Source organism: Diplotaxodon limnothrissa, linkage group LG3 (genome assembly GCF_057381915.1).
Source record: "Diplotaxodon limnothrissa isolate DT_005_m linkage group LG3, D_limnothrissa_male_GT1.1, whole genome shotgun sequence".
NCBI classification, from domain to species: Eukaryota; Metazoa; Chordata; class Actinopteri; order Cichliformes; family Cichlidae; genus Diplotaxodon; species Diplotaxodon limnothrissa.
Genome location: NC_140598.1, coordinates 3,174,387 through 3,197,982, shown reverse-complemented (window position 1 = coordinate 3,197,982; position 23,596 = coordinate 3,174,387). Strand labels below are relative to the sequence as shown.

Genomic DNA, 23,596 nt, shown 5'->3' with positions numbered 1-23,596 from the left:
CAGTCAAAGAATTCTTCTTCAGTGCCTCTGCAAATGAAGAAGAAAAATGGGTAAGCCAAAGTAAAGGTAACCGTAGCTTACTTCCTTTCGGAAAGATTTACAAAGAACAATGTTTATTTCACTTTCTTGCCTCAAATATATAAGATGGCACAATAACCAATCTCACTTACACTTTCAAACACTTTATTAAAAAAAGTGTCTCAAGTGAAATTAACTTACCATACACAACATTAAAGAGGCGCAAATCTCTGAACTTTTTCTTCCCATGTCGGCCAAGCAAGTTGTACTCCACGGCAAGCTCGGGTGATATGAGGAATTTCATCATTCTCCTTGTAGCATCATCTACGCTTGTTCCCCCTATATCTGCTACCATGGCAACCTGAGGGGAACATACAAAAAGGACAGATTAGATCATAAGTGTCAAACTCTGTCCCGCGGGCCAAATTTGGCCCGCAGCCTACTTACATTTGGCCCGCGAAGCCATACCAAATTACTATTAGAGCTGGCCTACTGGTATTATATATATATATATATATATATATATATATATATATATATATAGTTTAGTATTAAGCTTTGCTTGTTCCATATTCAGTTTTTCCGCAAAATGTGTTTGAGTCCATAAGAAAAGATTCATTCCTATATCTGGAGGAATAAATATATTTATAATAAATATTAACGTTAGCCCGCGACTTTGTTCAAGTTTTGAATTTTGGCCCACTGTGTATTTGAGTTTAACACCCCTGGATTAGATACTGGCATCTGGGTAGGATGCCTCCCTGGGGAGGCGTTTTGGGCACATCCAACCAGGAAGAGACCCAGAGGAACACCCAGGACATGCTAAAGGGACTATGTTTCTCTGCTGGCCTGGAAATGCCTTGGGATTCCGCTGGAGGAGCAGGGCCAAGAGACTGGAGAGAGCGAAGTCTGGGCCTCTCTACTTAGTACCGGATTGGGTCACAGGGGGAGCAGCCTAAGCTTAAGATAATGGACCAGGAATGGAGGATAAATGGACGCTTTACATATTACTTAATGTTAATTGTGTGGAGATAAGAAATACTACACAGCAAAATCTCCAGTGTTAAATTAACACTGGAGAGTGTCTATATGGGTCCACATCTCTGAGTGTTAAATACAACACTGTTGAGTGTTAAATTAACACTTTTGACAGTGTTATATGTTTAAAAGTAACCTAGTCAGTTTTGAAGATTAACAATGGTTAACACTGAGCAGTGCTGATTTTCTAATACTGGAAAATAACTCAAAATGTTAGAAATATTCCAGTACCGTCATGGAAAACCACCATGGTGGAAAACCAAAACAGCAAAAGTAAGAGGGAATTCATGACGATGTTTACGTGAAGCGAAATTTTCAGTGTAGTTTGGATCTTCTTTTGCTGCTGGTTCAGTAAATATTGTTTTGAGAAAGATAAAACCTGCAGCTTCAGAATCTAGCACAAAAAACACAAAGTGCCGTCGGCTGAGAAAGGCCACATCTCACTGATTCTGATCTGTCGGCGGGTCCGCGCTTTGTGTTTACATCTTTGTGCAGAATGCGTGTGCCTGCTCTCATTTACTTTCTCCAAACTAAAATAGGTTTTATTTGATAAATCTATAATCAAAACCCACCCCTATTCCTTACCCCTTTATCATTTATCCATAATGTTAAGCAGGACACCTGTGAATATTTTGTTGTTTTAGCTGTAAAAGTGTCATAAAATCAGCTGTGAGTGTGTGTGCTTTTATCCCTTTTTTCAGGATTACTTCTACTTTCCACATCTGCTAGGTTTTTTTCTCTACTGTATACTATAAGAGTGTAATCGGGGATTAATAACAGAAAAGGGCAAAAAACAAACTTGAAATTTTACTGTTTTTTTAACTGAAAAAGGGACTCATAATGTACATGAATAAAAGATTTAGAATAGGCAATTTGAATTATTAATTGTAAAACAGAACAAAAACAATTTTGTGACCTTTGGCCCTGTGGTTTGTTTTTGGGCATCTCTTTTCTTCTAAATAAGTCCAGCTGTGTTGGGCCCCTGGTAGAGCTCTGGTTGGAAGAGACAGGTTGGAAAAACCTGTCATCGGCGACGGGTTGGGGGCTAAAAGGTTAAAATAAATAGGAACTGGCCAGAATTTGCATAAACTATCATAGCAGAACAAATATAAGAAATCTATCCGTTATCAAAATCAGAATCAAATGCTTCATTAGAATAAAAAAATGTAACTTTCTGGAAGGTAAACATGTGGTATAAAAGTAACATCTCAGAAAAAAAAAATATCATAGCAACAGAAAGACATGGTAGCAGATGTGATAGTCTCTGGCCTGCTTTGCTGCCTCAGGACCAGTAAGACTTGCTGTGTTAAATGAAACCAATTATGCTGTATACCAAAAAAAATCATGAAGGAGAATGTCTTTCAGAAAATATATCAAAGAATGTTTTCTGACTACTGTATAAAGAACAGTGGCAAGCAGAATGGGGAGGAAAAAAAACTTACTACAGCAGACATGAGACTGGAGTCCTCCAGTTTTCCATTAAGAGCCTCAACATCGTCTTGGGTTTTAAGAGGTAAAACAACCCCTTCAGGGACCTCCGTAACTGAACCGTTTTTCTGATTCAGCAAGGCATTTAACATCTTGCTATGAACCAGTTGAGTCTCCTTCACTTCCTCTAAAATGGCAAGTACTTTCGAGAACATGGCTTCACAAGTGGGGCTGGCGGCACTCCGGGCAGCGGGGCTGGCGGCACTCCGGGCAGCGGGGCTGGCGGCACTCCGGGCAGCGGGGCTGGCGGCACTCCGGGCAGCGGGGCTGGCGGCTACACTATTGTTTTTTCCAGAGGGTCGCTGAAGGAGTTGTTCTGGAGGCGTGGGTGGAAGTTCTTCATCTGAATCAGAAGGCTCACTTGATTCAGTGTGGCTGCTCAGTTGATTGATCAGTTTAACACTTGGCCTAGAAAGGTTAAGCACAGAACATTTATGACACTGCAGGAAATAAACTTCATCTTGTTTGTATGCTAGTACCACTTACTTTCTTTTTCTTATGCCATTCTCATTGTCCGTCAAGTCTGATGAATACTCTGCTTGATGCAACTTTGCCCTGGCATTTGCATAAGTTGCTATAACATAAATTGTACAGAATACAACATGTAAGATACAATGTAAAGAAGACATAAATCTTCAAAAACAATGACAATGAAAAAATGGTTTCCAGTAGAAAAGAATAGAATAATACTTTAATTGTCCCACAAGGGGAAATTTGGTTGTAACAGCAGCCAGAAAGACACATATACAAACAAACAGTACACAGGACACAGAACAGAAACATACAATAATACAGTAATACAGTGCCTTACATTTTCAAAAGCCTCCAAGTAAAAAAAAAAAAAAGTTCATGTATAAACTTTTAAAGAAAAGGAAATACAGATGTAGTGTACAAATAAAGTCAAACTTACCTGCATTTCCCATGACACGGACATTGCAGAGTATCCAGTTGCTGGTTGGTGGTGTTCCTTCCTTTACAGCCTTTGTCACATTCACCAATGAGGCAGGAGGCCACCAGCATCATTTTCTCTCTGCATCATGGAACCACTCTGATGGAATGATGTCTACCTTCTTGCAGCCATCACAGTCAACTTCATCCACAAACTCGACCACACTGAATGAAGACATCCTGTAAATGCCATTAAGTTACATGCTGTGTAGCTGAGGCAAAGCTACAAATGCATTACGAAAAGGTAACAAAATAATTGGTTTTGTAAATTTAGTTACAGGAGCACTAGCAAGATGACCTGACAGTTTTGACAACAAATGCACACCCAGAGATGTTGAATCAATAGGGTAGTTAAAAAACGCTGTTCCAGTCTCAAACAGTTCAAACAAAACATGTATTTCTCCGATGAACAGCACAATGTTCCGCACAACTGCAACTTTGCCTTCAAGATCAAAACAATTTGTTCCATTGGAGGTGGAGATTATTTGATTTCCATGTCTGTACATCTTGTACTGAAAAGAATGATGGACAAAAAATTCAGTCATCATAGGTCCAGATGTATGTGGCTGTGTGAGAACACCCTCTGGCATTTTGCAAGACCTGTGAGGATACAATTGCTTTTCATAAACTCGTCTGACAATTTGCTGTACAGGATCCTGTGGTCTTCTCACCATCTCAAATGGAAAACATGAAACCAAATCCAGAGGGCCATACTTTGTAGCATCATCTGCTAGGTGCAAAAGACTGTGTGTATTGTTAACTAAGAATTTAGTCCCATAAATCTTAGCAAAGTTGGCAACAAAGCATCTCAATAAATTTTTTGCATAATAACAGTACTCTTTACACAAAGGAGACAAAAGTATCCTCATAGCAGATGACAAAACCAGGAAGTTCTTGTACTGTGGATTGCACAGTTTCTGGAAAAGCACAACTGGTCCAGTATACAACAAAAATTGTCTTAATTCTGTAGCTTTCCATTGTCTGTACTCCATTAGGGACCGTGGCTTTCTGGAAAACGTGCGTGGCAGACTTTGCCTACACTGTTTTAAGTGATCTGAAATGGCAGACAGAGTAGAAGTAGGAACCCGACACTGCAATGGTCCCTTAATCCACAGGGCAAGTAATTTACGTACAATACCCAAGCAAATTAAATGCATATAGTCTAAGGGAAATTCTGAAACCATGCCAATGCCTAGCTCTTGAAGAGGTGATTTGGAGTTGTGGTGATCTTCATCTAACATTTCTTCAAACTGAGAATCTGATCTGAGACTTGAATCCATATCTGGAAAAATAACTTTCCCATCAACATAAACACCATACTGTGTACAGCGCTCACAAGAACTGTAGCCACCATGACCTTTGATGCATTTTAAATAAGCTCTAGCTGGGGTGTCACAGATAAAAGCATCTGGAAGGGGTACATTGAAGTGTTTTCCATTGAAAACAATACCAGTTTTTGTGACCTTTTTTACATCTTCTATAAAATCATGCATGTAGTCGTTCACCGACTCAGGTTTGCAGGGACCAGCATATATACCCATCATGAAAACATTTGCTTGTGGCAGTTCAACTATCTTACCTAAAATAGGCCACAGTTGCATATTAGAGCTCTTAAAGAGAGGCAAACCATCAACATTCACACGAATGGTTAATGTATCAGTTTTCAGTTCATGTTGATTTATCATTTTCAGTTCTGACAATACTGCACTTTCAAGACCAAAATGGTAGTAACTTCCCCTGCCAATCTGTTTCACTTCACAGTCTTTTAATGTACTGAGCAAAGTTCTGGGATCCTTTGGCAAATCTAGACCAAGCTCCAAAAGTATGGTTAAGAGCTCTGACAACACAGAATGAGACACATTTCGGTTTGCTGCCCATTCAGCAAGTTTCCTCTTAGCATCAGAGTCTGACTCCACATCAGGAAAGTCACAGTTTTGTTCTTCATCCGCTTCACTATCCATGTAAAAGTCATTACTATTAAAATCCAGAGGTAAATCTTCATCCAAGCTGTTACTCGAATATTCCTCTACATTGTCCTCTGCCTTGTTGATAGTCTCATCTTTATTTTCTATATCTTCAATATTTTCCACTGCTTCATCCACAATCGAATGTTTGTTCGCCACATCTTCAGTGTATTGCAAAGCCTGGTCCACGGCCTTCTCTGCAAGTTCCACAGCATCTAAGGCAAGGCTATGTAAATGCTGCTGAACTCGAACTTTAATTCTCCTTCTCCTTGTCCGTGATTTGGCAAGAAGGTAATCCATTTCACTAAAATACACAGAAGATTGTGTGCAGAATAGAAGTGTGAGCCATTTTCACACATACGGCAATCCAAAAAATTGCAGAAGATATTCTGAAGAGGAATACAGTAGCTTGCAAAAGTATTCACCCCCCTTGAACTTTTCCACATTTTGTCACATTGCAGACACAAGCAGGAATAATTTTTATTGGAATTCCATGTGAAAGACCAACACAAAGTGGTGTACACGTGAAAGTGGAATGAAAGTCATACATGATTCCAAATATTTTTTACAAATCAATAACTTCAAAGTGGGGTGTGCGTACCGTATTTCCCGGACTACAAAGCGCACCTGAATATTAGCCGCACAAGCTAAAATCAGGGGAAAATCCTGTTTTGTACATACATTAGCCGCACCTGACCAAAAGCCGCAGGTGTTTCAATGTTGACTCATCATATGTAAGAGAATATGCACAAAGGGAATTGTCAGGAAAGAGATGGCTGTTTGGAGACACACCCCTTTTATTAATATTTTGAAAAACAAGTTATGGGTACATATTTGCACATGTGCTGTGCTTCATAAATGAGTAACAAATGTATTACATAACAATAACCTACAGCACACCAGAAAAATAGATTCGGACTACCTTTTAGGCTCAGGTGCAGTGACACGGCTTTAACAAGAAGAAAAGTCAGTCATTCACCACCATCTTCCTGCGCTCTAAAACCACCAAAGTCCTCTTCTCCAGTGTCGGATACGAACAGGATCAGGATGGCTTCGTCATCCACTCTCAGCTTCTTTCCTTCGTTGTCACTTTCAAAACCAAAGAAATCCTCATTGTCATTGTCAGTGTCGGAGTCGAACACCCTCTGAAGGGCCGTGGCGCTGTCAGAATCCACCGGTGGAGTTGAGCACAACTTGCTTTTCGCAAGTTTATCGCCGCTCGTCATCCACGACTCCCGCTGAACGCGTAGCGCTACTTTGAAGTTTGTTTTTCGCGCTACTTGTACGGCACTATGTTGCCTGGCGGATGGACATGTGACCAACATACCACTCTTGAACCCCGATCCTTCCGCCAGGCAACGTAGTGCCGTACAACAGCGGAACAAACAAAACAAATCGTCTTACGATATCACAAAAATCATGGACAATCTATAGAAAAGCCGCACCTGACTAAAAGCCGCAGGGTTCAAAGCTTGTGCAAAAAGTAGCGGCTTATAGCCCGACAATTACGGTAATTATTCAGCCCCCTTTGGTCTGAGTGCAGTCAGTTGCCCATGGACATTGCCTGATGAGTGCTAATGACTAAATAGAGTGCACCTGTGTGTAATCTAATGTCAGCACAAATACAGCTGCTCTGTGACGGCCTCAGAGGTTGTCTAAGAGAATATTGGGAGCAACAACACCATGAAGTCCAAAGAACACACCAGACAGGTCAGGGATGAAGTTATTGAGAAATTTAGAGCAGGTTTGGGCTACAAAAAGATTTCCCAAGCCTTGAACATCCCACGGAGCACTGTTCAAGTGATCATTCAGAAATGGAAGGAGTATGGCACAACCGTAAACCTACCAAGACAAGGCCGTCCACCTAAACTCACAGGCCGAACAAGGAGGGCGCTGCAGAGAAAGAGAGAAATGCAGCCAAGAGGCCCATGGTGACTCTGGACGAGCTGCAGAGATCTACAGCTCAGGTGGGGGAATCTGTCCATAGGACAACTATTAGTCGTGCACTGCACAAAGTTGGCCTTTATGGAAGAGTGGCAAGAAGAAAGCCATTGTTAACAGAAAACCATAAGAAGTCCCGTTTGCAGTTTGCCACAAGCCATGTGGGGGACACAGCAAACATGTGGAAGAAGATACTCTGGACAGATGAGACCAAAAATGGAACTTTTTGGCCAAAATGCAAAACGCTATGTGTGGCCTAAAACTAACACTGCACATCACTCTGAACACACCATCCCCACAATTGGTCTTTCACGTGGGATTCCAATAAAATTGATTCATGTTTGTGGCTGTAATGTGATAAAATGTGGAAAAGTTCAAGGGGGCCGAATACTTTTGCAAGCCACTGTATTTGGAAACATTGTTTGTAAAAAACACTTCAGCCAGAGTGGAGCTTTTCCATCAATCTACACTGTAAAATGTATAAATCAGCAAGTGATAAATTATCACTGTTGCTGGTATTTTCTCAAAGAGTTGTATGTGATAGAAATTGCTGTTTATAGTCCTTCTGTACATCTGCATGTTGCTTGCCAATTAAAATCTATAATTGTGGGGATTCATATTCATGTGATACTTATAACAACAGTTATCAAGTATACCAATTTAACTTTGCTCATGTGCTTGAAGGAAAATGGTTATTTCCATGTATTTCCCCATTCTGCCTTTAATTTTGAGGAGTTCCTTCTAGCTGTTACAGTGCTATGGGCTCAAAATGTGGTCATAAATATGTTGTACTTGTAAATCAGGATTTGTATGTGTAAAAAAGATTTGTGTGTGTGTGTGTGTGTGTGTGTGTGTGTGTGTGTGTGTGTGTGTGTGTGTGTGTGTGTGTGTGCATAAAAAAAGATCTGTATGTGTAAAAAGAATTTGTGTGTGTGTGTAAAAAAGATTTGTGTGCTGACTTAGCCAAAAAAGAACCCTGCAAGTTACAAGTATGAATTTTGACCCTATTTTTCTTCCTTTCATCTGATTTGTGATTGACATGACATTGACCAATGTAACAATCCAATCAGAGAACAGATGGGTTTGGTTGCCGGAGGGGCGCTTTTTTGAACTGCAGGTCTTTGAAGGGAATAAATGCCCTTTTACATGCCAACCCAGCGTTTTCCTTCATCACCACGAAGGAAAACAGTCTGTGGTCGTCCGACTTTGGTGATTTTTGTGTCACAGGACTACGTGCATAATACAGGGACTTCCACAGCCTTTTCAACAGCGCTGCGGGGGGGGCAGTGTTTTTGAAATGACAGCTTTCATTACAAAGCTTTCTCCGTTATGAATTAGCATACATGTTTTTATTGAACATTTGAAGAACTAGCAAAAAACCCCAGAAACTCTTGTAGAGGACATAAAGTCAGAGATAGAAACGACAAGGAGCAGGTGCATCTAGTACAGGTAGAGCTGCTGCAAAAACCCACAGAGCTCAGCAGCCAGCGCTACAAATTCTGGATCCTTTGCTTTTAGTTAGCATTAGCAGCACATCCTGCGTCTGATGTGAAAGGACCTTTATGCTGCACGCTGTGACTCACAGCAATGGTCCTGGGTCAGCCCTGACTTTGTGTTAAACTAATCCTAAAGTAATAATGGTATTTCTAACCACTGATACACCACAACTTTATCCTTTCAACAGCTGCTGAAAATTAGGGGACCGAGCTGCTATCGGATATTTATATAGAGATCCTCCAGCTTCAAACTGTATCACCCTTCAAGGACCTGCAGTTCAAAAAAGCTCCCCTCCGACAGCCAAACCCATCTGTTCTCTGATTGGATTGTTACATTTGTGATTGACATGACATTGACCAATCAGATGAAAGGAAGAAAAATAGGGTCAAAATTCGTACTTGTAACGTGCAGGGTTTTTTTGGCCACACACAAATCTTTTTTACACACACAAATCTTTTTTTACACACACACAAATTCTTTTTACACATACAAATCCTGATTTACAAATACAAAATATTTATGACCACATTTTGAGCCCATATAGTGCACCTAAAACAAAAAATCTGCAGTGATTTACATTTGTTGAATGATCAATTTTGTAAATTAACAGTCTGTTTGTGTGCACAGCTTACAAAACTGTACTGTAAGGCTGATTGCATGGGATGATTGATTTTGATTGCATCTGATCTGATCTAAAATGTTGTTGCTTAAAAATAAAATCTGCAATACATGATAATTAAGAACATCAGCATAAAGACTTATTAAAAAGTAGATACACAATTTCTATAGAATGGAAAACAACTCAGTTAATTTTTGTTCCTATGAATACCAGCATCTTAAACAACTCCAACAACTATGACGAAAAACGCTTTCCTGCTCCCCTCACCATCCGCTGATTAACACTGAGCTGCTGCTGTCAACACCATCAAACTTATTTAATGTTTAATGTTATGTTATTTTTAAATCTTTACCAAAGCTTAACGACTATGGATGCTCACACCTGCTGTTAAAAAAACTGTTTGAAATTACAGGAGTAATTTCTTTTTTTTTTTAAAGCGGCACTGCATTTTTATTGGTTACCATGTTTATTACCACTTTTATCAGTAAAAACCTTCCTATAAAGTATAGATTTCAATTCAATTCACCTTAATGAGCTGCACTACTTACAGTCCTGTGAGCTCTGGTTACTGACAGCAGGTGTGAATGTTTGGAGTCCTAAACTCAGAGATTAGAATAACAAGGGAATGTAAAATGTTTTGATGCACCTGACAGCAGCAGCTCAGAGAGAACTCCAATTGTGAGGGGAGGAGCAAAACTGTCAGAGTTGTGGGACATGTGAAGAGAGCACTGTTGGCATTATGTTAGCACAAAACATTGAAATTTCAATAGATGTCTAATTGTGAAATTGGTCATTGACTCCTGCAGCTAAATAAACATTTATACCGATTACCAGAAGAAAAAAAATAGTAATGCACTCCTTTCACAGATGTCCCATTAACCATCACTTTTCAAAATAATCCGTGCAAGCTAATGAATATGGCTAATAAGTAATACAAATAATATGAAAATGACTTACATGTCAAAGATGGTGTTTGAGATCCCAAAGAATCTAAATGTCGTAAGGAAATAAAAGAAAGTACATGAGAAAGAAAAAGTTGCAAACGTTTCCATTTTTTCCAGGATAATTCAATATAGGAGATTTACTTACTAATCCACAAAATGAACAGTGTAATTATAAGTTTGAAATGCACTGCAAGTGTTTATATGGTAAACTGATCAACTCCAACAGCAAACACTGGCAGTGCAAAAATGTACCTAACTAGCTGACAGACTTTAAAGTCACGGGAAGATATATATAAATGGTGACATATCCCAGAACAAATCTGAACATAAAAATATTATTAATTGTCTATCTTCAGCAACTGTGTGCTGTACAAGCACTATAAAATTTTAACATGTTTCATTTACAGTTGAATGACACAAAATCACTTAGGGGGGCACATATGACCTGCAGGCTGCACTTTGGACATCCCTGCAGTAGACTGCTACATAGACTACTTAACTATGCATAGGGGGATATTTAGTGAAAGACTTAATTGTATTAAATAGTTAATTAAGCCATCAATGGGAGTTAGATTTAATACTAGTGTTTTACACAGCATTCAGCTATAGTAACATGTTCTGCATTTTCCTACATCACCATCTGATCTGAACAGCTGCACTTATTTATTAAATTAATAACTGCCTTGGACATTTTTCAGTAACCAATAACTAGATGGAACAGCACAGTATTTAAGGCTACGTCCACACATACACCAGTATTTGAAAGCGGAGACTTTTTTGAAACTCATGCAAGGGTGGAGATTTTCAAAAACCGATTTTGCGTTTAGGTGTGGATGAGGGAAACAGAGGAAACGCAGCATCAAAGGTCTGTGCCTTTTTTGACATCACACCATGTGCCAGGTTATTGCTTCGGTGAAATGAATTTCTACAATGACTTAGAAAAAATACCATTACTGTTAATTTTACTCTATGCAGTGTTTCAATGCTTACATACACACAGTTACTGTCCCTCCACACATAGGACTCAGTTCTGCTTCTATGCACCATCTTTGTTTACTCTTTCCCACCCAGGCTTCATGACTTCTGATTGGCCAACATTTCTACACATTAGGAATATATCGCCACCTGCTGCTTTAGCATGTTCCTAGCAGCGTTTTGGCTTTTACGAGTGGATGGGATTTTTTTTTTTTTTAAGGAAAACAGAAAATGTCCGTTTTCAAAATTACCCATGTACGTGTGGACGTAGCCTAGGAGAGTGATCCAGGCAGTGTTTAGGCTGAAAAAGCTGTGTTTGTTCCCCCCCGCCCCCCTTCTTTTTGCACACCATAAATCCATCTGATAACATTACCATTTAAGCTGCAGGCATCTACTGCAGTAATTTAAACAATCATCTCATATTTTACACCCCTATAAAGTGAGCTTGCCACATTGCACATGTATGTCACGTGGTACTGTACGACTAACTGCCATTTTGTTTACTGAGTAGTGCATAATGGCCGCATTACCTGAGCGGGAATCCACTAAAGCACAGTACTAAAAAATAAAAAAATCATTACTTTTTGAATTAATTAAAAATAGCTGGTTGCAGATGCACAGAGGGAGAAAAAACGCGGTGTACATTATATTACGTAAATTCACAAACTGCATAGAGATATTGGTGTGATGGAAACAGAATAAGATAAGATAAAATGTACTTTACTGAGTAGAATATAGGCAGTAGGAGTTTTGTGAGTAACTTTTAATTATATTCGCCAAAGACAATGACAGTAAATTAACCCAGTTTCACCTGCTATCTAAGGATGTTATATGCCTCTCTCCCTTATACCGTTTAGGACAAGTATAGAAAGCAACTAAAATAACCATTGATGATAACTTCAAACCTTCAGTATTTACCTTGGTGTTAGTTTTAAATTCCTTTAAATAATCGATGTCCTCCAGGAACCAGCAAGTCAAAAATCTGCTCACAACTGAGGACAGACCACACTAGTCCATAGGCGGCGCAATCTGCTCCTCCCTCATTTCAACAAAAAAGACTGCGAAGACTGGTTGCTAGTGATGTGCGGATCGATCCTGAAATATCGATTCCTCCGATACCAGTCATTTATGTTCTAGAATCGATTCTCACATTAAAATATCGATATTTTAGTAATTTAGGGTAAATTTGTAGTTTATCATTAACAGGAACACAGTGGAAAGAAACTATCCGGTTGTTCAGTCTGACGTCACTAGCCGTGTCTGGGTCTAAACTCCGCTGCAGGTCCATATATCAAACGATCACTATGGCATTACTGAGAGTTGAAAAACTGTCTAAAGTCTTTCATCTTTAATAAAATGATCAGTGTTCTGCTCTACCGGGTGTAACAATTGAGTTTAACATCCAGGCATCCATGAAAACGGAATTTATGACATTTAACGGAGTTAGAAGTTAGCAGGGAGTTAGCTCGCTAGCTTCTATCTAAATAAAATATAGCATGTCCTGACTGCGGGGTTTTGGAAACAAATTCAAACGTACAGCTCTGTTATCACTTCCAACATAAATGAAGACAGAAAACTAAACAGCAGTGACGATTAGGGTTGCCAACCGTCCCTTAAAATACGGAATCGTCCCGTATTTCGAAACAAAAGTACACGTCCCGTATTGAGCTAATAAGGGACGCACTTTGTCCCGTAATACAGTGAGAATCAAAAGTAGTCTATAAATGTTAATGGAATTAACGCTTTGTTGGAAAGCATAATTCCCAGCCCCTCTCCTGCTTTGTGACCAATGAGCTGACAGCACACTTATGACAATTCGAGTATGACAATTCAGATTACCGCTCATCTCATTGGTCGAGGAAAGGTCGCTTGCGGAGAAAATACCGGAAGACAACAGATGACCACAACAAGAAGCATGGCCAACAGGGAAACAAACGCCGACACTGCGGTGCAAGTCTCGGACGACAGTACACCTAAAGCTGGGCAAACACTGTGCGATTTTTTTCAGTCACGTTATTCAGCTCCTGCTCAAACTGCACGATTGACTCGCAGAGGTTAGAAGTTGGTAGGTCACGATGCAGGGTCTCACACTCTCACCGATGCTCTGATGCGACCTGAGTGCGCACACTGTGCCTCCATAAAATGAAGTTTATAACAGAAAATCTGTCGCTCGCGCTCTCTCTCTGTCTTTCAATCACACAGACACACCACCACCATCAACTTTGCTAAATTGCTAATGAAAAACATTGATCAGGCAGCTGTGATTGAGCAGCAGTGTAGATCCAACTATTTTCACGGTTGTTGTGGTCGTGATAATTTTGTGATGCCACATCGAAAAGGCTCGGATGAGCTTTCCAAAGTTCTACAAGTTGTGCCTCCATCGCTTGTGTCCAGATCACACGCTGCACTGCCGTGCTGCTCCGTCTTTTTCACCGACGTTTACGTGTTTGCGCGTGAGCAGTGTGAGCGCCTGTGGTGAGACCCTCACGAGCGATTGATGATCGGGAGCTGGTCGTGAGGTGTTAATCACTTCTCTTTACCCCACGTATACTACACGACGCACGATGAAGGCCAAAATCGGTCCGATCACTCAAAAATCGGCTCAAAATGGGCCAAAAACCGCACAGTGTGAGCCCAGCATTAGAGCAGCAATGTTTGTTCCCCTCAGAGAAAGGGAAGAATGGGAAAAGGAAAACACCTGGCTGGAAAAAGTTAATATGGGCATGTGCAGTGAATATCAGCGCTATGTGGCCAGAAGTGTGATAATATAATTTATTTTGTGTAATAAACAACTGCAAGGATAGATGATTACAACAAATAGATGACTAATACATAAAAGTAATACATAGATGAATAATGATGATGAGTTATGATGCATAATCATGGGAACAAGCGGGTTTACAAACAGGAGCAGCTGATTAGAAAAGCTGAAATAATACCTCAACTGAAGCCAATTGTACTAAATGCACTAAATGTGCACTGTTACAAGAATATTTTTCTTTCTATTGTTTTCTATTATTTTAAGTTAAGCAGGACAGAGTTCTTTTAAAGAAAGATTTACTTATATTCTCAAAAGTTAAGCATGACAGGCTTCTGTTTAAGAAAGAGACCTGTTTTACTGTGTTAATGTTGTCATTTTGAGCTAAAAATAAATGGCTAAATGATCATTTGTTTCACATGTGTTCATATCACAAAGAATAGAATATGCATCTACTTAAATCAACTTCAAGTCAAATGGTTAAAAAAATAATTTCACACACAAAAAAAAAGCTAGAAAATTCACCAAACTGGGAAGGGTGAAGACAACTGGGTCGCCCGGCCCTGGCCACGAGGTGTCCCTTATTTATTTTTCAGGGAGTTGGCAACCCTAGTGACGATTGTTGGGTTACTGAAGTTTGGCTAGCTGGTATATAATGATGTGCTACGTGACCGCTAGCGACACAGCTATGTTAGCATAATATAAACAAGCTAACTTTTTTTCCACTCGATAAAAGTTAACGTGAGTGTTCTCGGTGGTCAGGAACAAATGTAATCGCATGGCAGGATGCTGTAAAAGGACCAGACTTCAGCCAGGAGAACAACTGAGATAATCCATCCACAATACGAGGTCAGTCATTCATATACTGCTGCATGGGCTGGGCTGTAGCTACATCCTAAGATTTTACAAACTGAGCTTAAATAAATGATTAGTGGTAATAAAAGCCGAGGGAGGTCAACAGTGATCACTGACTGTTTTAGGAGCTTTTTGAGACTAAATAGAAGAAAATACATAACATTAAACATGTTTTTTTTTGTTTTTTTTTTTGGCCTGTCCCGTTTGGCTCTTTTGCCATCAGAATTGTTGTCTAAAGGCAAAGAAAGATGCCCAACGGATTTACTTTACCAAACTGACCATCCCAGCCTTGCCGTAATGGTCCATTTGATTCACCTTTTATTGTTTATTTTATTTTCACTTACTGAATACGGGACAGACTTGACTGGGGGAAAGAAGGGGAGAAAGAAAGAGGGAAAGAGAAACAGCTGAGAAGAGGGACGGGGGAGAAGGGCAAAAGACAAAAACCAACAGAACGGGCAGAGAAAAAAAATGCATCTATCGATCACCTGGGTCACCTGCTGAGAAAGAAAAAAGAAAGCAAGCAGAAGAGAACAAGAGTAATAGAATAAACAACATCACAATGATATATGGGAATATGACAGTAAATACTAAATGTTAAACATTATTGTGCAGCACATAAGATCAACAGAACACAGTGTGCTTTGAGGTAGGAGCCAAAAAGGGTGTAGTTTGTGGGTGTGATCACCCGTGTGTACACCTGTGAGCATGGACGCGCTTGTTTTTTGTTTTTTTAAAAGGTTCCTTCATGTAATAATCTGCTAGAGGGTGTGGGGGGGCCACAGCCCCGTCCTCCAGGGCGTGAAGCAGGTGTGGAGGAGATCAAAACTCCAGACATCCAGAGGCCCCCAGAACACAAGAGACCAAGGAAGACCAACAGAGGGGCAGCTGCGCCACTGTCCCGGAAAGAGCTGAGGAGAGTCCCAGATGAGGGCTCACTCAGCAGCCGCGGAGCAGAAGCCAGGGGGAGTTGCAGTGACGCGCCCGTGAGCTCCGCCGGCAGCCAGCTGCGCCTGAGTGACCGAGCCCCAGGCCGAGAGGCCGGGGGCACCCCACCTCCGAAGTGGCCCGAGCGAGCCCCAGGCTCCAGGCCCCGATAAGCGGCCGCCAAGGAGTGAGCCGGTGTGTACCTGGACGCCCATCCCCGGACACAAAGAACCACCAACGCACCGATGTCTGAGGGGGTCCGCCACTGGCAGGGGAAGTGGTGGTAGGGGGAGATAGGCCTCCAAACCTTGGAGGGCCTGAGATGTCCCCAGAGAGGTGGCGCCTGACACCCAACCTGACATATAGACACAGACATACAGGCACACACAGATACAAACATCCATTCCCACCGTCATGCTCTCATATGCACTTACTCCACACTCAACCAACGTGGAGACAGACATAAAGAGACGTTGTACACACGATCACACTCCCCAAGCGTACTCTACAAACCGGGTCTAGGTGCCCTCGCCCCTGGAGGGGGGAACTGCACCCAGACCCAGGTGGTGTTTCCCTTTTCCCTGCGGTGGGGGGAGGCAGACCGCCCCGACTCCGCAGCAGCAGGAAGGCTCCACACTCCAGACCGCAGTCGGACGGCCAACTCCTCCTCCTAGCCCCCCTGCTCCAGCAGGTCGCAGAGAACGGGGGTGAGAGAAGACTCCAAACCTCCCTCCACCCGCTCATTGTAATGTTGATGCATGTGTGTTCTAAGGTGCATTTAAAACCCAGGAGGGCATGGAGCTACCTGCCAGAGAGCAGCAGGTAAGCGCATGGTCCCTCCTGCTAGCCCTCAATGTCTACGTGTATTTAAAATTGAGAGGTGGGCAACGATGCCAGGGGTGGGGTGTACACCCTGATGGTACTTTGGACTCCGTGTATCGTGCCCACCCCCAAGATCCTATATGTATGTGTAATGAGAGTGTGAGTAATGTGAATGTCTAAGTTGTGGGATAAAATTGAGGCAGAGGCAGCCAGAAGGGGACAGAGGGAGGGGTAGCCTCCTCTGCACCCTGGTGACATACCCCTACTCCAAGGCCCTGCATGTGTGGGTGGTTGTGGTGGAGCGGGAAGAGGGAGGCAGCTGGAGATGGGGAGGGAAGGAAGGGAGGGGCAAGTGACCCCTCCCTGGGGCCAGCTCCCCCGCTGACCCCAGTAGGCACCCCCATACTCCGCGACCCGCCAGGGAAAGGGGGCCCAGGCCCATCCAGACCGGGCCCAGTGCAGCAGCGCCGCCCGGCCCCACAGAGCCCGGGACAGTCCACCCAACCCCACCACAGAGAAAACTGCACCCACCCCACCATCCACTCATCTTCCAGACTACATAAGACAATAAACACCCAGGCTGAGATCTTCCTCCACCTCTCCTGTATCTCCCCCTCCTGCAGAGGGAGCTCCTGAGGAGAGGAAAGCTCCTGCAAGATGTGACAATCTCCCCCACCAGTTGAAGAGCCCCCCAGGTGGCTCGACGCACCGGCGGCACCCTGCTCCAGGGCTGGGCCCCCATGCACCCACCCGCCCACAACCCCGGCAACACACCAACCAGGACCCAAGCCCCCGAGGCCCAGTCCGGGTCCCAGCCCAGAGTTCATGAGGACTGTTTTCTTGGCTATGCATAGGGCAGTGAAAACCATATGGGCGATATTCTTTTCTGAAGTGACATTATCTAAGCTGCCCAACAAACACACTAAGGGGGAAGTTGGAATGTTACATTTCAGACACTTCGATAAGTCTTCACATATCTTGCGCCAAAACTTCTGAACTGGTGGACAGAACCAAAGAGCGTGGATATAATTGTCCGGTGAATTGGTTTGGCAGTGTGAGCAGTTGTTGGTAGACGTAAAGCCCATCTTGAACATCCGATGACCTGTATAGTGTACTCTATGTAATATTTTGTATTGAATTAATTGAAGACTGGGATTTCTAATTAGATGAAAGGTTTTTAAGCAAATCTGAGACCAGAAGTTTAGGTCTAAGTTAACTGATAAATCCGCTTCCCATTTTGCAATAGGAAGTGATATTGATTCATCTGTTTTAGAAAGCATTCTGTATATTTTGGATAGTAATTTGGGGGGTTTAAGAGTAAGAAATTGAACCACACTTGGTGGTGTTTGTAGTTCAACTTGACCCGGTTTAAATTTCTTTTTTACTATGGATTTAATTTGTTGATATTCTAAAAATCTTTTCTTGTTGATCCCATATTGTGTAACTAGTCCGTCAAATGAAATAAATTCTGTTCCTTCTAGTATATGTTCTAAATATTTGATTCCTTTATCACTCCAATCTGAAAAGTTTATCATATTATTGTTTTGTAATATGTCAGGGTTGTTCCAGATAGGTGTACGTTTGCATGGGATTAATGAAGACGCCGTCAATTTTAGAAACTCCCACCATGCTGTCAGAGAAGAGCTGATGTTGATGCTTTTAAAGCATTCATGTCGTTGGATGTTTGAGCTGATAAATGGTAGGTCTGAGATCTCTAGATTATTGCAGAGTGCTTGTTCTACATCTAGCCAAGGTTCATCTAAGAGGGTGTGTTTTAGCCATCCTGAGATAAACTGAAGCCTGTTGGCTAAGAAGTAGTGCTGAAAGTTAGGCAGTTCTAGTCCTCCTTTATCCTTGGTCTTTTGTAGTGTTTTTAAGCTTATACGTGGGGGTTTATTTTTCCAAAGGAATTTGGACATACATGAATCTAGAGATCTGAACCAATCTTGTGGCGGTTTAGTTGGGATCATTGAGAATAAATAATTTATTTTTGGTAAGACCATCATTTTTATAGCGGCAACCCTTCCCATGAGTGATATGGGTAGACATTTCCATCTAGCCAGATCATCTTCTACCTTCTTTAAAAGTGGGATATGGTTTAATTTAGTTAGATCTGCAAGCTTGGGAGAAACATTAATACCTAAATATTTTATATTTCCCGATTGCAGTGGTGTAGAAGAGGAATTATGGAAGGAGCAATTAATCGGTAGGACTGTAGATTTTGACCAGTTAATTGAGTAATCTGATATTCTTGCAAAAGAGTTTATCAATTCAATCACCCCAGAGATATTGGTTTGTGAATTTTGGAGAAAGAGTAACACATCATCTGCATAAAGGCTGATTTTATGTTCCACGTTCTTGCATTTTATGCCCTTAATTACTGAATTCTGTCTAATTGCTGCTGCTAGTGGTTCAATAAAAATTGCAAATAGTGAAGGGGAGAGTGGGCATCCCTGCCTGGTGCCCCTCAAGAGACAGAAGCTGGAGGATGTCTGGTCATTTGTTCTAACACAAGCTGTTGGGGAATTATATAATATTTTTAACCAGTTTATGAAAGAGGATCCAAAACCAAATTTGTGTAAAGTTGCAAATAGAAATTTCCAGTTAACTCTGTCAAATGCTTTTTCTGCGTCTAAAGAGAATATTGTAGTTTCTAGGTTTTTACTGTATGAGTAGTCTATCAAATTAAGTAATCTACGTGTATTTGTTGATGAGTGCCTACCTTTTATGAAACCAGTTTGGTCAGGATGAATTAAGAGGGGGGTTATTTTCTCCAGTCTCTTTGAGAGAGCTTTGCAGATTATTTTAAGGTCTACATTTATAAGGGATATTGGACGATAGCTTGAGGGATATACAGGGTCTTTGCCTGGTTTTAGCAGGAGATTAATGTTTGCAGAATTCATATTTGATGGAAGTCTGCCCTTTTCTTTAATTTCCAACAACGTTCTGTAGAAAACTGGTGCTAGAATCGACCAGAATTCTTTGTAGAATTCTGCAGGAAAGCCATCTGGACCTGGAGCCTTATTATTGTGCATACTTATCAGGGCTTATATATGACACGCCCATTAAAAGGGCCCAGAGAGATGGAGTTAGGGATGGAAACAATATGACCTGCTCCATCTCTCCGCATTCGTACTTTGAATTTTCTTACTCCGTACCATAAGCCGAATTTGTCAACCGGCTTCACAGGAGGTTGCAAGACTTCACAGTACCTTTGTAGATAGAGCTCAATGTCTTGGTCCGGAACTCTTCCTGTCCAAAATTTCACCACAATTGTTGTGACTTCTAGCTGGACTGGAGATTCTACAGACCATTCCTTCCACTTAGGGTGATTTAAGTTGGTATGATGAATTTCCAAAAAACGTCGTAAGGGGGCTTCTTGAAGGAAGCACAACTCAAACTCTTCTATTGGGTAACGAAATGAAAGCATAGATGTCCTGGGGGTTGTGGGATAAAAAGGGGATGTTTTTCTGTTATTTTAGTATCTGCATTATTAGTTCATCAGAATCATATAATCAGCTTTGCATTAAACATTTATTGAAGCTTTTGACCTTACATTAACCTTTACATTACAGTGATTGTTATAACCTTAGGTTAATCTTTTATTTACAGGTACCAGAATAATCATATGATCTTTCATTGCAGGTGTAACCCTGATCATCTCACACATATTGCAGTTTGTTGCTCATTGTAGAGTTGTGCTCAAGTTAATAAAGGTTAAAAGCTACAGTCAGCGCGAATGTCTGGCTGATCTATGGAGGGGAAAGGCTTTGAGCATAGAAGGCCGCACGCGCTTACACAACACTGATATAATGTTATTCTTTGTGATTCTGTATTCAGTTATATCTTTTGTTATGTTTTAAGTAGTGGCAGTTGATTAAACAATATTCATTTAATATTACATACTTGATTCAGAGCATTACACACTGATCACCTTAATCAATTTGGAAATCCTTGTAGCTGCAATGTTGTGTCTCCGCAGGGGGACAGTTGGCTCCAGGAGACAGGTGGGAGTGCCTGTCCTCGGGAAGGAGCGAATGTTCTTTTCTGTGTTAAATAAACTGTCAACATTGATTGTATTGCACCTGTCTTACGCATGAAGGGGCGTTCTAATACCCTGATTTCATAAAACTATGGAAATGTGGTTTTTGAGGAGAGATCTGAGGCTGTCTGCGTACGGTGTCCATCTCCCACTTGTGTGATCATTAAAATCATTGTTTGACTCAACCCGGCCGGACCAGTGTTGTTCTTTGGGTTTTTCCTCTTGTGTCCATCCCCAATATTTGAATCCATAACAGGGTTTACCCAAGAAGATTGGAAAAGGAGTTCCTCCGCCACATAATCGCGGGAAGGTGGATCGTTACTTCCACCATATTTCAACCTTACCCATAGGTTGTCAAATTTAGAGGCATAGGGTAAAGGTACATATTATCTTGTTTCTTTATGTTGTTGTGGGTTCTTAAGAATGACACCATTACTTGAAGAGAAGGTATTTTATCGAACTGTAGTTCACATATAAACAAAGCTTCGCCATCACGGTCTACTCCGAGGTAACTCCCGTTGCTCTCTAGCTCCCCCTACAGTCTAGGAGTATTAACAACATAAAACATGATACTAGGCAAATAAGGATTTGCTGTTATCATTACATCTTCCTTTTTTTTCAACAATAAAATAACATACCTACTTTCACAAACATAAACAGTCTCTATTTGTTTTTTATTTGTTAAATCAGGCTTTATCAAAGTAACGTTAACAACACAAGTAGTTTTCAACAATTATGGTCCATTCAACACTAGTAACCAAACATAGTGAAACTTGCATAGATACTATGACATCATCTTCCAAACAACATGTCAACACATTACATCTGTTCAATCAGTCTCATAGGTGGCTTTACTTGTCTTACAGATCTTCTCAGTGTTTGTTCTTGTGTATGTGTAGGTGTTTCAGGTGATAGTGTCTCATGTGTGTGTTGGGGTTGTTCAGCAGCCTCCAACCTCTGCTCCACTACTACTGGTCCCTTAATAAGATCTCGGCGATTTCTTCGCAGTATAGCTCCATCTTCTGTCTGAATGATGTATGATCGTGGTTGATCTTTCCTTAGAACAGTCGCTTTCTGTGCCCATGCGTTGGATTTGTCTTTGAATCTCACTTGATCCCCAGCATGCAGTTCAGGTAGGTGTTTTGTTCCTCTGTCATAATAGAACTTCTGCTTTGCTTTTTGTTGCTCCTTAAACTTCTTCACGCTGTTTCCCTCTTTTGTTTCAAGCAGATTATCCTGAATGGACAGGTTTGAGCTCAGGCGTCGTCCCATAAGAAGCTGTGCTGGTGACATACCACACTCAAGTGGCGTTGTGCGGTATACTAGCAGGCTTTGGTAGAAGTCAGCACCACTGTCTCTCGGCTTACTCATCAGCCTCTTCACTGTTTGGACGGACTTTTCCACTAGTCCATTAGATTGTGGGTAGTGCGGGCTTGATGTTGTGTGAACAAAGTCCCATTCTTTGGCAAACTGTCCAAACCTAATATTGAAGAATTGTGGTCCATTGTCTGTGAACACTTCACTTGGCACACCGTGTCATTCAAATACAGCTTTCATAGAGGTGATTACAGCCTCTGCTGTTGTTGTTTGCAGTCTACATACTTCCGGATACAAAGAGTAGTCGTCTGTGACCACAATATAGTCCTTTCCTCCAGACACAAAGAGGTCAGCCCCCACTTTCTGATATGGTCGGTCTGGCACTGGGTGCGGCTTTAGTGGCTCGGCAGGATTGCTTGCTGTTGAACAGTTCGACACTTCATTTGTCACATCCTGATTAATCCGTGGCCAGTACATCACCTCACGTGCTCTCCTTTTACATTTTTCCATGCCTAGATGCCCTGCGTGTATCTTTTTGAGCATCTCTCCTCACAGGCTCTTTGGGATGACAATTTTACTTCCCTTGAACACCACATCATCCACTACAGACAGTTCTGCTCTGCAGTTCCAGTACTCTTGAATAGCAGGTGAGCAGTTTTGCTTACAGCTGGGCCATCCATCTATGATGGTTTTGCGCAGTGCTTGTAACGTTCCATCTTTGCTTGTCTCCGTTCTGATGAGCTCCATCTTCCCTTCTGCAACAGGAAGTGCACTTGTGACCATGCTCACATATGCTCTTACATCCTCATCCATCTTGGTGTTCGCTGGCTCATTCGGATCAACAGCTCGGGATAATGTGTCAGCTGTGTACATCAGCTTGCCAGGTGTGTACATCACATTAAGCGTGTAACGTTGCAGCCGGATCATCATTTTTTGGATTCTCAGTGGAGTCATTTAGTGGTTTTTGGAACAATGCTATCAGTGGCTTGTGGTTAGTTTCAACACTGATGGCCTGCCCGGACACAAACTGGTGAAATCTCTCACGGGCGTACGTTATGCTGAGCAGTTCTTTTTCAATCTGTGCATATCTTGTCTCTGCGTCTGTCATGGATCGCGATGCATATGCAACAGGCTGCCACTCATCATACTTCTGCAGAAGAACAGCTCCAAGCCCACTCTGTGATGCATCTGATGAGATCTTAATAGGTCTCATTGGATCATAAAACTTCAGAACTGGTTCCTTTGTAAGCAGATCTTTCAAGTCACGCCATGCTTTCTCATGTCCATGATTCCACTCCCATTCGATTCTCTTTTCAGTTAGCTGTCTCAGTGGCGCCATTTTTTCTGAGAGATTGGGTATGAATTTTCCCATGTAGTTTATCATGCCATTACATCTCTGCACATCTTTCTTGCATTGCGGCCTCGGCATGTTTTCAATTGCAG

General features: G+C 41.6%; 2 protein-coding genes across 2 annotated transcripts in view; one reads left to right on the top strand and one right to left on the bottom strand.

Annotated features, from left to right (window-relative positions):
- LOC146634295 (uncharacterized) overlaps positions 1–3,567 on the bottom strand; it is a 15,894-nt gene extending 12,327 nt beyond the window's left edge. Inside the window, exons 1-3 of the mRNA XM_085377192.1 lie at positions 3,455–3,567; positions 2,499–2,952; positions 220–379 (exon numbers count right to left, since the gene is read on the bottom strand). Coding sequence (XP_085233318.1) covers positions 220–379; positions 2,499–2,952; positions 3,455–3,567 — 727 coding nt within the window. The remainder of the gene's footprint in view (positions 1–219; positions 380–2,498; positions 2,953–3,454) is intronic.
- Positions 1–23,596, top strand: part of LOC146634286 (NLR family CARD domain-containing protein 3-like) — a 612,463-nt gene that overhangs the window by 97,392 nt on the left and 491,475 nt on the right. The gene's annotated exons all lie outside the window — the stretch shown is intronic.